Source organism: Microcebus murinus, chromosome 2 (genome assembly GCF_040939455.1).
Source record: "Microcebus murinus isolate Inina chromosome 2, M.murinus_Inina_mat1.0, whole genome shotgun sequence".
NCBI lineage: Eukaryota > Metazoa > Chordata > Mammalia > Primates > Cheirogaleidae > Microcebus > Microcebus murinus.
In genome coordinates, this window is record NC_134105.1 from 104,939,986 (window position 1) to 104,952,808 (window position 12,823).

Below are 12,823 nucleotides of genomic sequence, written 5' to 3' on the forward strand. Positions count from 1 at the left end.
GTTAGTCTAAGAAGAGTTTCTGGATGTGGGGAGTGGTGAGAAAACTAGAAGGGAGAGGTGAGGCTGAAAAGGAAAGGAGGGAGTTAGAGAGTTGAATGCAAAGGGGGAATAAGGAGAATGGTGAAATGCCTCTACTAAGTCAGGAGAAGTTGAAAGGGCAAATTCTTAGAGAGAAGACCATAGTTTGGGCAGTGATAGAAAGTGGGTCCTGAGGGTGGTTTGGGATTTGAATACCAAGCTGTGTGAGTTTGGGCACATTACTTAACTGCCTCTCTAAGATTCCTCAGCTATAAAGTGAGATATGTTGCCAGGAGAATTACATTAGCTTAGCATGGTGGTGTCTGGAATGTAGTAAATGCTCCATTAATGGTTATAATAACTATTTTTATTGACATTTCATTCAAATGTTATTTGGAAGAGATATTTAGGTTTGTTCATTGTGGCCCTAGAGAGTGAAAGTGTAAGATGCCAGTTTTTAAGTAGTTTTAAGAAAGAACTTACTCATGATGAAATCTTGTAGGAAAAAAAAAGGAAAGAATTTCTCAGCAGTTAGAGCTTCTCTGGATGGAGAGCACTCCCAGCAGTTGGGGCTGGGCACCAGTGGTAGGGTTGGACAGAGGCAGCTGGCTGGCCCCATGACTGGGCAGCTGCAGAGTTTTACTGCCAGCCTGGGATAATTGGAAGACTTAAGTCTCCTTCAGCCACTGTGATTCTGAATGGTCAGTGTTAATCTTATTTTGAGTCTGGGCTTGGATAGGGAGGGAAGGCTTTGAGGGGACCCTGTTCTGACCGGAGACTTTGAAAATAATTTTGTTTCTTAAGTCTTTGCCGTTAAACTTTGTTGTGTCCTGTAGGCTGATCAGAAGACATAAATCTCCCCTCGAGGTTGTTTTTAGGGGGCATGGGCAATATATGTAACCTTAACACTTGTACCCCCATAATACGCTAAAATAAAAATACATATATAAAAAAATAATTGTATAAGAAAAAAATGGGAAAAAAAGGTTGTTTTTAGAAGGAAGGTGGAAGATAATAAGTGTTTTGACCTCTTTAGCAAAGAAAGTGATGCTATTTAAATCCGTGAAACCACTGGTTTACATCCAGCAAATAAATAAGAAATTGGAATTCTATATGCAGTTATAAACACCATTGAGGCAGTCTATGCAAATTAAAGCACTTTAAATACATGAGAGGATTCTGAAATTTAAAGGTACCTTATTGTGAATGCCATTATAGAAAATCCATACTCTAATTGCCCTGGATTTTTTTTTTCTTTTTTATGTATTTTTCTTTTCTTTCTTTTTTTTTTTTTTCCTCCCCCCGCTGTCTGGATTCATCTGTAGCCCTGGATTTTTTTTTTTTTTTTTTTTTTATTTTTTTTTTGTTTATTTTTTTTTTTTTTTTTTTTTTTTCCAGTAATTATTTCTTCGCTAAGCCCTGGATTTTTATATATTATTTTTATGTAGTGCATATTAAACCCATTTTCCATTTAGCTCATTATAAAATGAATGTTCTTAGAGGGGCATTTCTTAGAGTTTTGGGCAAAAGTGGAAGAATTAGAAAAAAGTATAGGCAAGAAGGAAACAGTTTCTTGGCCCTATGGCTGCCTGACTTGGCCACAGCAGGGACCTTGCCCTTGCCTTTACCCCCTTCCTCTAGGGTCTGCAATAATATCTGGGCACCTCACCATTAAGGGGAATCATTAGATTTCTGAACTAAAAATCTGGTAGCACAAACCTGGTTTGTTATCAGCATTGTAAATTTTATAATAAACCTAACAGTGGTTTATTTTATGTCACTGATCTATAACCTCCCTACCCCTTATAGGCAGTCTCCTTTTATCCAAATAGGATGAGGAGTAGGAATGGCATGGCTCATACCTTCTTGTCCCTGCTCACATTGTAGCTTATTGGGGTCTTAAGAGCAGGAAGAGCAGTACTGAGGATGCAGTTAGAGGTGTAAGGGATGGGAATTGCTCTTGGGAAACAACCAAGGGAACAGGGTATATACTGAAGTAGGGGAGACTTTGTTTATTCCTTGTCACCCTTCCCTAAAATATATCCATCTGTCTGGATAGTGTAGATCAGAAAAGCTGCAGGAACTGTTCTTGAGTTATAGGGTAGGTCCTTAGGATCTATGCATTTAACTGGTCCATTTGAGGGGGCAGTAGTGTGGTGTCTCTCACTACTGCCTCTTCGCTGAGAGTTTTCTCTTGTTTCCGGGCAGACCGTGGTCTCCCCTCTCCATTGTGCCCTCAATTGGTGTGTGTTTTTTTCCTCTTTGGCTGCAGGATTATTACAGTGGTGGCTACTATCCTGCACAGGATCCGGCCTTGGTCCCCCCCCAGGAAATTGCCCCAGATGCCTCCTTCATTGATGACGAAGCAGTAAGTTAACAAAGCATAAGAGACCGTCTTTGACCCTTGGACACTAGGTTTCAAATCTGAAACTAAAGGAAACTTTAAAAAATCAAAAATGAAAAACAGTATCAGTTAGGATTAATTTGGCAACATGTAACTGAGAAACTCTAAATAATAATGGCTTACTTAAGGGAAGTTACTTTTTTTCTCATTAAAACAGGATAGAGGTAGACAGGCCAGGGGTGGTGTGGCAGCTTCACATAGTTATCTGGGACCCAGTCTCCTTCTGATCATTGCTTTGCCATCTCTAGACTGTGGCCTTTATTCTTGTTGTCCATGATAGCAGCTAAAGCTACAGCCATCACATCTGCATTGGAGATAGCATAGGGTGGAGAAAGAAAGAGGAGGCACATATACCCCTTTCCTTCTTTTTGGGAGACTTCCTAGGAGTTCTTAAGAGCATGTCCACTTTTATCTCACTGACCAGAATCTGCTTGCAATATCTATTTGCAAGGAGGTCTAGGAAATGCAGTCTTTTAGTTGTGTGGTAACATGCCTAGCTAAAATTTTGATTCATTCACACTAAAGGGGAGAATGGATTTTAGGAGGCACCCAGCAGCTATGTTTAATAACCCGTGTGTTTCACATTACTGTATCCCCCTATTGTGGAGCTTCTCTTGAACCTCAGCACAAGGGAAGTGTCTTGTGGGTATCAGGCCCACATTCAGGATATAAAGTACTCTTCAATCTGTAGGGGAGCCATGCCTATTAGGAGGGAGTTGGAGAAATAGGAGGTGCTACCTTTCCATGGAGGTTCTTATAAAAAGTAATTCTTCCCTACTCACGTTTTCCCAGAAGAGTATCCATCCCTTTGCATACTTCTGCCTGTGATTGATATTGTGTTCATCCTATGCCCTGTGTATATCCTTTTTGGCAAGGTCAGTAGTTGAACCCTTTTGTTCTTAAGCCCAGGAGACAACTGAGAACTCAGTGGCAAAAGTTATAATAGTTGCTTGCAGGTAGAGTGAGCCTAAGAGGCCTCACTAATGTTCAGACCAGGACCTGGCTCTCACTGAAGTTTCTGAGTGTTTTTAAATTCTATTCCCCTTCACCCACACTCCCTTCCAGGTATATCTCTGGATGACTTGTGGTGTGATCTGTGGTATTTTTTATTTTGTTTTTGTTTTTGTTTTAGGAGGGAAGAGTAGCAGTCTCCTAGAAAATTTGCTGGGCCTTTTTTTGGGTGTGTGAGGTTCCCTCCCTACACAGCTCCACATTCTCCCACTCTAACATCCACTCTGGTATGGGGTCTGCTGATTCAGAGATAAAGAACGAACTGATTTTCAGAGGAGAAATACTGGGTTTCTTTTTACCCTGATTCTTATTAATAATTTGAAAACTGTATGCCATCCTTTTAGGCAGATAAGATTTATATGTAATTTGAATATAAATTCATACCACTGGTTTTCAGTACTCATGAAGTTTGGGGATACCTCTTGGCTTCCCTTTCGCTGGGTCCAGGAGATCTTCTGAGTAGAAGCAGCCTTTCACCTGGCATCAGGGGGGCTTGGTAGATGGCAGGTTGAAAGGACATATTGCACAGAGAAGAATAGAGGGTGCAATGGGATTGCTGAGTCACAACCTATAACTTTGGATCATTCCCTATAACTTTGGATCCTTAGCAGCATCTCCTGATCCCCTCACCCAGATTCCTGACTCCTGCTTTTTTTTCTTTCTTTTCCAGTTTAAGCGGCTACAGGGCAAGAGAAACCGAGGGAGGGAGGAAATCAACTTTGTGGAGATCAAAGGTGATGACCAGCTCAGTGGGGCCCAGCAGTGGATGACGAAGTCATTGACAGAAGAGAAAACCATGAAGTCATTCAGCAAAGTAAGTGGGACACATATTGCCCATGGTACTGCAGTAGTATGCACCAAGCATCACAGATATAGGTCCTGCCCTCCAGAACTTTACAGCACTTTAACTGCTTTCTAGTTGGATGGTGGAGTCTGATTGCTGAGGTTTAATGTTTGGAGCAGTTAGTTACCCGGCCTGTAGTTGGGAAGATCTCTCATGTGTTGTGGTTTCTTCCCTGGCTGGACAGAGCCCACAGCTGTTCTGCCCTCTCCCTATAGTCATATCCCCCTCTCCATCCTGTTAAGCTAGGATGTGGCTCAGTACATAGTTGAGGTGTGGGCACAACAGAGCTTCAGAAATCTTGGGGTCTCTAGATTCTGATCATGCAATTCCTGCTCTGTCCTTTTCATTATTTATTGTAGCCAGCTGTAGTCTCTTCAAATGCTTTTATTCATCACATTTCCCACACCATGCTCCTACCTTCTCTGTACTAGTTTTCTTCAGTCAGTATGATGAACATCTTTTCACCTAGTAGCTGAGAACAACAAATGTGGACATTTATGAGCCTGCCACAGGGGGGAAAATGTGGGGAAGCCCTGGATTTGAGCCCAGCACCAGCAAGGCCAAGGTCGAGGATTTTGTTCCCTTCTCTCCCCCCCACCCTTTGCTTTGTTCTATGGCCACAGATGGCCATCTGAGCCCCAGCCGTTTGTTATAACTGAATGCTGGCGGTCATACAGGACAGAGCAAAGGATTGTGGTTAGATCAGCATAGATCCATCACTGTTTACTGGAAAAACCACTTAGGAGAGCATGCTCTACTAACTGTGGGTTGAGAAGCATGGTCACATAGTAATAGCTACTGTTGTTAATGCTCACCATGGGCCAGGAACAGAGCTGGATGTTTTATGTATATCATCTTTAACTGTCACATTAAATGACATTAAATAGCAGCAAGCAATTAGAATTTGTTACTTTCCCCCTCCAAGTTTTCCTCCTACCATCTCATTGTATTGAACTAGATTTTTGTAAAAGGAGAAAAAAAATACAGTCCTTGTCCTTGAGTAGTTGACAGCATCGTAGTTGGGAAGAAGAGATTTAAGGACACTTGAGTGTAAATGATTACGGTGCAAATTGATTACATAAGTGCTGAGGAGACTCTAGAGAGGAGTTTTGGGAGTTGGGTGGAGCTGATTAGGAAGCTTCTAGTCTGAGACAACTCTGGCAGAGGACAGAAAAACCGCAGAATGAAAGCTCAGACCAATATAGACTTTGACAGTAAATCATTTGCATCAAAGCTTGGTTAGGGGTTCGATGCAGTTATGGGCAGAGCCTGGAAGCTTGGTGAGAGGTGGAGTGATTATGAAATTTCTGATTCCAGGGAAGCTGCTGGCACTTACTAGAATGGGGAGGCAGGGTTTCAGCCAGAGGTGATTGATGGCAGAGAGCTTGGTAAGCAGTAGGTAGGAGACAGGCTAGACATCTGGCCTGACTGGGGAGAAGGGGACAGAGATGAAGAGGGTTTAAGGGGAGATGGGCACAGGGATTATGGGAGGCTGGAAGGAGGGCAGAAGATCACTTGTGCCCTGGCATGTAAGCTGTTTCAGGCTGACTGCAGGCAAGTAAAACTGGTCTCAAGTATCCATCATGGATAGAGCCCCATGCTGGGTGCTGGTTGTGGGGTGAGATTACCAAAGAAACAGAAGACAGTCCTGACCTCAAAATATTTCCACTCTAATGGGGATATTAGCAGGCTATTTTAGGTAAGTATTTCTAAACTGGTTTTTTTACATAATGGTTTGAATAACTGTTTTGTAAGTATATAGACATAAAAACAGCTCCAAGCTGACTTTTCTCCCCCCAGGATTTGGGCTGTGTAGTTGGTTTCTCAATCCTAACCTTGCACCGTCTGGGCACCTAAGAAACTTCTTTCTTCTTGTGGGTTAATGACTGTGTTTTCCTCCCTTGCAGAAGAAAGGTGAGCAGCCTACAGGCCAGCAGCGGAGGAAACACCAGATCACATATCTGATTCATCAGGTGAGAGGACTGAGGGCCCTGACACAGGAGAGATCCCTGTAAACCTGGGAATTTGAAGGCTGAGATGTGGGCTTGGAGCCCAGGTGCCAGGGACCATCTTCCAGCAGGTGTCCACCCCTGTTCTCCATGTGGCCACTAGGGGGGGATATCCCCTTCAGAATGATCTTGCTCTAGTTCAGTCTTGCTGCCGATGAGACTCAGGTGCAGGTGCTTAGAATAAACTCTGTAAGTGAAAATTCAGATATCCAAAACATAATTAAATGGTTTATCATAGGGTTCTTTTAAATGGCAAATTTACCTAGTAATTAAAATTCTTTTAAAAGGTTGATTCACCAACTTAGCAAAACATCCACTTGATGAAGAGCTTGGTTTTATATTCTTCTCTTCTGTGGCAGGGAGCACACAAATCATTCAGAATTACAGATAATCCAAAAATGTCTGTTAGAATATGTCTTGGTATTTATTTGATGTGACTAGACAGCTTTCAAATATAGTTGACCCTTGAACAACATGGGGGGGGGGTTAGGGGATCCCAACCCTCTCAACAGTCAAATGTCTGTGCATAACTTTTGACTCCCCCAAAACTTAGCTGCTGTTGACCAGAAGACTTACTGATAACATAAACAGTTGATTAACACATGTTTTGTATTTTGCAAAACATACAAGGTTTTCATGTCTGAGGGCATAGCTGCAGTGACAGTTTTATGAATTTCCTTTTCTTTTTTTACAATGGTCCTTATACTGGATTCATTTATCTTGAAATGGTGGGCAGCCACAGCTGCAGACCTCAATCTGTGGTACATGTCAAGCAATTCAACTTTTTCTTGTAATGTCATGACTTTCTCTGCTTCTTGGGAGCACTTCCAGCATTACTAGTGTCACTTCGTATGGATTCCATGGTGTTTTTTTTTTTTTTTTTTTTGAGACAGAGTCTCACTGTGTTGCTCAGGCTAGAGTGCCATGGCGTCAGCCTAGCTCACAGCAACCTCAAACTCCTGGGCTCAAGCAATCCTTCTGTCTCAGTCTCCCAAGTAGCTGGGACTACAGGCATGTGCCACCATACCCGGCTAATTTTTTCCACATATATATATATGTATATATATATATTTTTTTTTTAGTTGGCTAATTAATTTCTCTCTATTTTTTTTAGTAAAGACGGGGGTCTTGCTCTTGCTCAGGCTGGTTTTGAACTCCTGACCTTGAGCGATCCGCCCGCCTTGGCTTCCCATAGTGCTGAGATTATAGGCGTGAGCCACCGCACCCGGCCTGATCCCATGGTGTTATTCAAAGTTTATGGTATGGCACTAAACATGATGAAAAATATGCAAGAACTGAGAGAAATCACATTTTGCTGCAATATGCAATTTACTGTAGAGATGACCTGCTCAGGCAGAGAGGTTTAGTGTGACATGGTGTTTTAAGCAGATACCTGTAACACTTGAGCTCACTGCAATAGCAACAGGAGGTGTCTATAAAATTATTATAGTAGTAGAGTTAATTTTATGCAGTTATGATTTAATACTGTATTTTTACATTTATTTACATTTCTCTTGACTATAAATACCACCAGGTACAGTCTGTAAATTATCTTTTTGAGACCTACTGTACTCAATACTGTCAAAGATACAGACATAAATAAGACCCCTTCCTGGCCCTTTTCCTAGAGAGTGAGTGTACAGTCTGGTTGGCAATTTCAGTGGCAAGCCGTGCTTTCATCATCTTTGTCATCTTTTTACCTTCCTTTTCAGGTACTCCTTTGTACTCTTTCCCTATCTTGTGATTTATAGGGAAAGAATTTGAGGGTAGGGTCTTTTTCAAACCCAGATTCTTTCTTCCTCCCCTCAATTCCAGTGGAAATGAGCAGGCATCAGATAACTTTGGGATTGGGGGTTGGGGAGTCCCCTTTCTAGGATGGTGCTTGTACATTCCCAGGATTTAATATATCCAGTTGTCAAGATCAGAAAAGAGAAGTCATTATTCTAGTACCTCTGTTTTTCACAGCTTAAGGTGTTACTTTAAAATAGTACGAATTTCTGGGGTACCACAGATACGATATTTAACACAGGAGCAAAACTGCATCTCCAGACTAAGTTGTTGGTTGGTGTTCTGTTTTGACCTGACCAAGTCTTTGAGGCTGTCCCCTTTCACTCTGCTGGTCGAGTATCTAAAGCAGCTGATTTGCCTTTCTTTCAGATGCCAAATTCTAGTTCTCATTTGTCTATTTCCCACTTGAGCATTTCAGTATTAATTCTACCAGAAGCAGCACCAGGATTCTTTTTTTGTTTTTGAGACAGAGTCTCGCTTTGTTGCCTAAGCTAGAGTGAGTGCCATGACGTCAGCCTAGCTCACAGCAACCTCAAACTCCTGGGCTCAAGTGATCCTTCTGCCTCAGCCTCCTGAGTAGCTGGGACTACAGGCATGTGCCACCATGCCCGGCTAATTTTTTCTATATATATTACTTGGCCAATTAATGTATTTCTATTTATAGTAGAGACGGGGTCTTGCCCTTGCTCAGGATGGTTTCGAACTCCTGACCTGGAGCAATCTGCCCACCTCGGCCTCCCAGAGTGGTAGGATTACAGGCATGAGCCACCGCACCTGGCCAGCGCCAGGATTCTTGAGTATTTATTCTACTTAATTTTTTTTTTTTTTTTTGAGACAGAGTCTCACTCTGTCACCCTTAGTATAGTGCAGTGCCATCATTATAGCTTACTGCAGCCTCAAACTAAGGAGGCTCAAGCAATCCTCCTGCCTCAGCCTCCCTGAGTAGCTGGAATTACAGGCATGAACCATGATACCCCAGCTAATTTTTCTATTTTTAGTAGAAATGGGGTCTTGCTTTTTTGGTCAGGCTGGGCTTGAACTCCTGAGCTTAAGCAGTCCTCCCATCTCAGCCTTCCAGAGTGTTAGGATTACAGGTGTGAGCCACTGTGCCTGGCCTCTACTTAAATCTTGATAGCTCTGCAAAGAGATGACTTTTCTTTGCTTTCTTTTTATTTATTTATTTATTTATTTTTTGCTTTCTTTGCTTCTTGGTTTCTCCTTCTGCTTGGATCAGTCTTTCAAGGGATCCTCATAATTGTTTTGATGGAAGAAAGATTTTATTTTATTTTTTTTCTTTTTTTTTTTTTCTGCATGAAGTCTCTGGGAAATGGAAGAAAGATTTTAAATTGGGATACTCACACTGGCAAGAGGAAAATGTCTCTCAGAATTCCAGTTTGACTTTCCCCAACCCCTTCTTCCTTGCCACAGGCTAAGGAGCGGGAACTGGAACTGAAGAACACCTGGTCAGAAAACAAGCTCAGCCGCCGGCAGACCCAAGCCAAGTATGGATTCTAGGGCTCTGGAACCGATTGCTCCCACGATCTCCTGCCAGCCCAGCTGGCTTGGCCCCCAGCTTCACCTCTGGGACCCCAGCTGCTCTAAGCCCAGGATCTCTTTCCCTGAGGACCCAGCCCTCGCCTCTGCGAGAAAATGAACACATTTGATAGATTTTTCTTAACAGAAGTTAGAAAATTCAGCTCCTTTCTGTCTTGGAGCCAGCAAAGACTCGAGTGATGCCTCAGAAGGGGCTCTGAGTTCTTGGATGGGAGTTTTGCTCCCTGTCGGATGTGATGAAGTGTTGACCACCCCCTTCCCCTTTTTTTTTAAACCAGGGATGTCTGTTGAAATAAAACATTCAGTCTGACAGACGCTGCCTGCCCTGTTCTAGATCTCAGTATTTACCTATTGAAGCACCTTCCAAACTGTCTTGAGCTGTGTTGATGATTGCTTTGCTTTTTTTCACCCTCTATCCACCATCTAGCTGAGTTCATAGCCATTGAAGATCCTAGAAATTGTTTGCACAATTTTGTGTAGGGCGGGAGGATCTACAAAGGGGCCTGTGATCACAAATATGGAAAGTACTGCTAATCTTGGGTATCTCTGGAGACTGGGGGAAGTCAGGAGGTTGGTTCTGTGGCATGAAAGAGTTGTTAGACATAAAATTCCATCCAGCAGGAGGTAAAGTGATGAAATGCCTGTCCCTAAAGATGATTCAAATTAACACTGGTGGTCATTGTCCTGGATTGTTTTGGAAACTTCACATTGATCTTGGGGGCTAGATAGATATCCTTGGAGATTTTCAGATCCCTAGCCTTTGTTGGGGAAAGAGTTGGCAAGGTCTGTAGACTCCAGTTAGCTATAGAGCACTGGGACGCCCAGAAGTGACAAGACATATGGCATGATTCCTTTCTCTCAGGGCAAGGTTCAAGTAGAGATAGTCATCAATATAGTGTGTAAGTCATACTGCAAACTACCACTGAGAAATACTGTGAAGGGTACCAGGACTCCAGTGGGGCTTGGATGCTGTGGTTTTCTGCAGGGAAGTAGTGTTGAAGAAACTCCTACAAGAGAGCCTTGGGTGCCACGTGGAGGAGCTATTGACCAGATATAGATGCTTGAGTCCATTGTTGCAGGGAAACACTGAGAAGAATTTGTGTTTAGCAGTCATGGTGACCGGGAGACAATAAGGCCAGAGGGGCGGTTTGAAGAGGTATGTGATGGGGTCTTGGGGATGAGAAGGAAGAGACAAAAGCGAGGAATCTCACCATGCTTCTGCTTCTGTGTGCTGGGTAAGTTGAGGAGTCTGTTTCTCATTAAGTACAGAGGAGGGTTTCATCACTTACAGGAAAACCACCCGCTTATCTGAAATCTGACCTACTTCGAGTTGGAGCCAGACAGGGCTCCTGCATCCCACAGGGACACTAGGCTGTAGTTGGCCAAATCTGTGCATCCAGCCAATCCTTCAGCAAGGAGCATCAGTCCTGGCCACTCTCCCACTGTCCAGAGACAGGAGGCCGGTTCTGAGATTTGCCCCTCTAGGTATCTTAGGTGGTGAGGCAGGCTCAGCTGGGCTCGAAGGGCTGAGATCCGAAGGAGTCAAATGCTTGCTTTCTTGTATCCAGTGTGAAGTAGATGCAGCTCTTCCCACCTGAACTGCCACACTCCTGGGATTCAGTAGTTCAGCTTGCTTGTTTTAGGGGCAGCAGCATGATGTAGCTGGAAGAACTCTGGACTGGGAGGTAGGAGGTGTTGGGGTGAGACCTAGTGTCTTTTGGGAATGGACAGAACTGGGTTAGATATCCCTAAGGGTCTTCCTGCCTCCCACCTTCAGTTCTCCTCAAGTAGTTTTAGGCCACATTTTTTTTAAAGCCACTTTTTAGACTCACCAGAGATGGCATTTTGCTTGGTGGTTGGAATTTCCTGGTCACTGAGAAATACTAACAAGTTGGAAAATGGACAGGCTGCATTTGGGAGGGCTTTGAGAGAGAGCAGCCTCAAGTTCTGAGAGATAAATAGGAGAGTGAAGACGGATGAGGGAGATTTAAGGAATGATACTGGTGAAAGCTGGCATGGCAGCAACAGCCAGTGGGCAGAATGAGGAAGGTGCGAAGGCCTTGGTCAGAAGTGGATCCAGATATCCCAGGCAGGTGTTGGCGGGGCGGGAACGCTCTGGGGTGTGGTGTTGTTCTGCCCAGGACAGCAGGGCTGAGGGCTATAAGCATCACACTTGCACGGAGATGACAAGTTGTCATACGAGGGTGTTTCAGTGCCACAGACCCCTTCGGAGGGGCCCCGTCAGGTCTGTACCCCAGCCGAGGTATTCAGCTTGCTGTCCGAGAAGCCCCAATGTATCGAGGGGCTGGTAAGTCCTGTGGGGCCTGGGGGAAGTGGCAAGGATGCCAGGATGCTCTGTCCTGCGTGCTCCTGTCTGTCCTTTTTTCCCTCCTTGCTCTAGGTTCAGCTTTCAGGTAAGGACTGGCAGAGGTAGGCAAGGGTGGAGCCTCAGTGATGACCGGCCCCCAACCCTCCCTGAGTGGGTTTGTGGGGGGTGATGTGCTATGGAATCAGGACAGCTGAGGTTTGGGAGTTTTTAGTAGCTTTCAGTCCCCCTGCCCCTGAGCCAAGGTCACAGGTCACCTTACTGAGACCGTCTACTGCATTAGCTGAGAGAGCAGATAGGGGACACTGAAGCAGGAAGGAGCCATCAGGGTCAGCTGCACTGAAGAAGGGGCAGGGGCAGGAGCACAAAGCTGGACGCTGCGGTGGGAGCAATTTTCTCTGCTCATGGCAAGGCCTTCCACGTGCTCTGACGGGGACCTTCGGCTGGGGCTGAGCCAGAGGGGCCTGCGGGAGGAGGCAGGGGGAAAGATGGAATGACCGTGGGCAGACTGAGTCAGCTGAAAAATGCCCTCCCCGGCTGGGAGGAGGACCGACCTGCTCAGCATAATTGCCCAGTCCCCTTCTCCTGTACAAGTCACTCAACTCTCCTCCCTCCTGAGGTCTCACCACAGCCCCAGGCCTCAGCGTGGGAGTGGAGTCCGCAGGAGGGGGCATGGGTGCCCCCAGTGGTGAGGGGCAGGGAGGTTCCGCTACCTGGGTCTTCAGGCAGCCCTGGGCAGGCCCGGGACCTCATCCTTTGGTCTGGGAGGGCCCATGGTATTGGGAGGAACACTGAGTTGGGATGACAAGATTCGGGCCCTGGGCCTGACTGCCTCCTGCTCCCTGTCACCTTAGTTTCCTCTGTAGTTG

At 44.7% G+C, this 12,823-nt stretch overlaps 1 protein-coding gene across 1 annotated transcript in view; it reads left to right on the top strand.

The window, feature by feature from the left end:
- The window catches only part of PRCC (proline rich mitotic checkpoint control factor), a 30,098-nt gene extending 20,098 nt beyond the window's left edge, over window positions 1–10,000 (top strand). Inside the window, exons 4-7 of the mRNA XM_012767692.3 lie at window positions 2,291–2,386; window positions 4,104–4,247; window positions 6,185–6,250; window positions 9,503–10,000. Of these exons, the coding sequence (XP_012623146.1) occupies window positions 2,291–2,386; window positions 4,104–4,247; window positions 6,185–6,250; window positions 9,503–9,589 (393 nt within the window). The 3' untranslated portion in view covers window positions 9,590–10,000. The remainder of the gene's footprint in view (window positions 1–2,290; window positions 2,387–4,103; window positions 4,248–6,184; window positions 6,251–9,502) is intronic.
- Window positions 10,001–12,823: the final 2,823 nt, after the last annotated feature.